General features: G+C 46.1%; 1 protein-coding gene across 1 annotated transcript; it reads right to left on the reverse strand.

Annotated features, from left to right (window-relative positions):
• Positions 1–89: 89 nt before the first annotated feature.
• On the reverse strand, positions 90–958 carry Pmar_PMAR028102 (ATP-binding cassette transporter, putative; the record flags this gene model as incomplete). The annotated part of the gene is made up of 1 exon (XM_002788332.1): positions 90–958. A coding segment is annotated over one exon (869 nt), but the record flags the coding sequence as incomplete, so codon positions are not given.
• Positions 959–1,139: the final 181 nt, after the last annotated feature.

Genomic DNA, 1,139 nt, shown 5'->3' on the forward strand with positions numbered 1-1,139 from the left:
CAAAGAAGAGTGGCAGTCGAGATTCTGAGGACTAACAGCCCTGCGTCCATCGAAGTACTGCTGTCTCCTCAGCTGCCTAATACACGTACCGAGCCTTACGTTTCAGAATCACAGTCGCCAAGATGCGCAGTATGATGAGCATTGCCAACAAAACACCGATGTACAACCCAACAAGATCAGCATGGATGTCATTAGCCTCGTTCAGGAGGGTCATATCGAAGCCGAATTCATTGAAGTATGCCAAGGAACCAGTGTACTTGAGGAAGCTCAAATACTGCAACCATCGTAACCACACCGGTATTTCACTTATAGGAGTGAACAAACCAGAGAAGATCATCTGAGGGACCAAAATGAGCGGCATAAACTGCATTGCTTGGGCGCCAGAGTTAGCCAGAGCACCGAGGAACTGGGCGAAGGATGCCGATACCAAGTTGATAAGAAGGTTACTCAAAACCCATAAGATCCAACTGCCTTGAAAGTTTAGCATGAAGTAAGCTATGATGATCTGAATAACACTCTCTATGAATGCCATTGGCACTTCCAGTAGAGTCTGTGATAGCACATAAGGAATAGAGGAATACATATTGCTAGCGTATTCCCTCACAAAAATAGCACGTTGATCCGGATACCTCAGGATGGTCGTCTGAGCTGATCCCATCATAGCAGCCACACACGTAATGACTATTCCACCATAGTAGGACTGGAACCTCCCACGGTTGGTGAGCCAATATATCTCAGACTCATCCGCACCAGCTTGGAAGAACACACAGCCCATTATAAGCCCCATGAAAACGGTCATGCAAAACTTTATGATTTGCACCGTTGGATTTCTGATGATGTCTCGGAAGTCCCTTTTCAGCAACTCCCTCAGCTGAACTCGCAAGGAAGCTACTCGAGCTTTCGAATGAACTTCAGCCTGCTGAACAGCTTTCCCACGGAGCTCATCTATTCCTGACATCATCCGCTTCTCGAAGTAAGCTTTATATGCATCAACGAGAACTTCAATATTTTCCCTCGGTTCAGTCTGCAACACGTACAATACGTAATCAGCAGGATTGTAGTTACTCGGGCACTTATAACCACCATTTTCATAAAAGAAGTTGACAAGCTCCTTCCTGGGACCATCGTACACGATACAG

This window comes from Perkinsus marinus (genome assembly GCF_000006405.1).
Source record: "Perkinsus marinus ATCC 50983 genomic scaffold scf_1104296928322, whole genome shotgun sequence".
In the NCBI taxonomy this organism is placed as follows: domain Eukaryota; phylum Perkinsozoa; order Perkinsida; family Perkinsidae; genus Perkinsus; species Perkinsus marinus.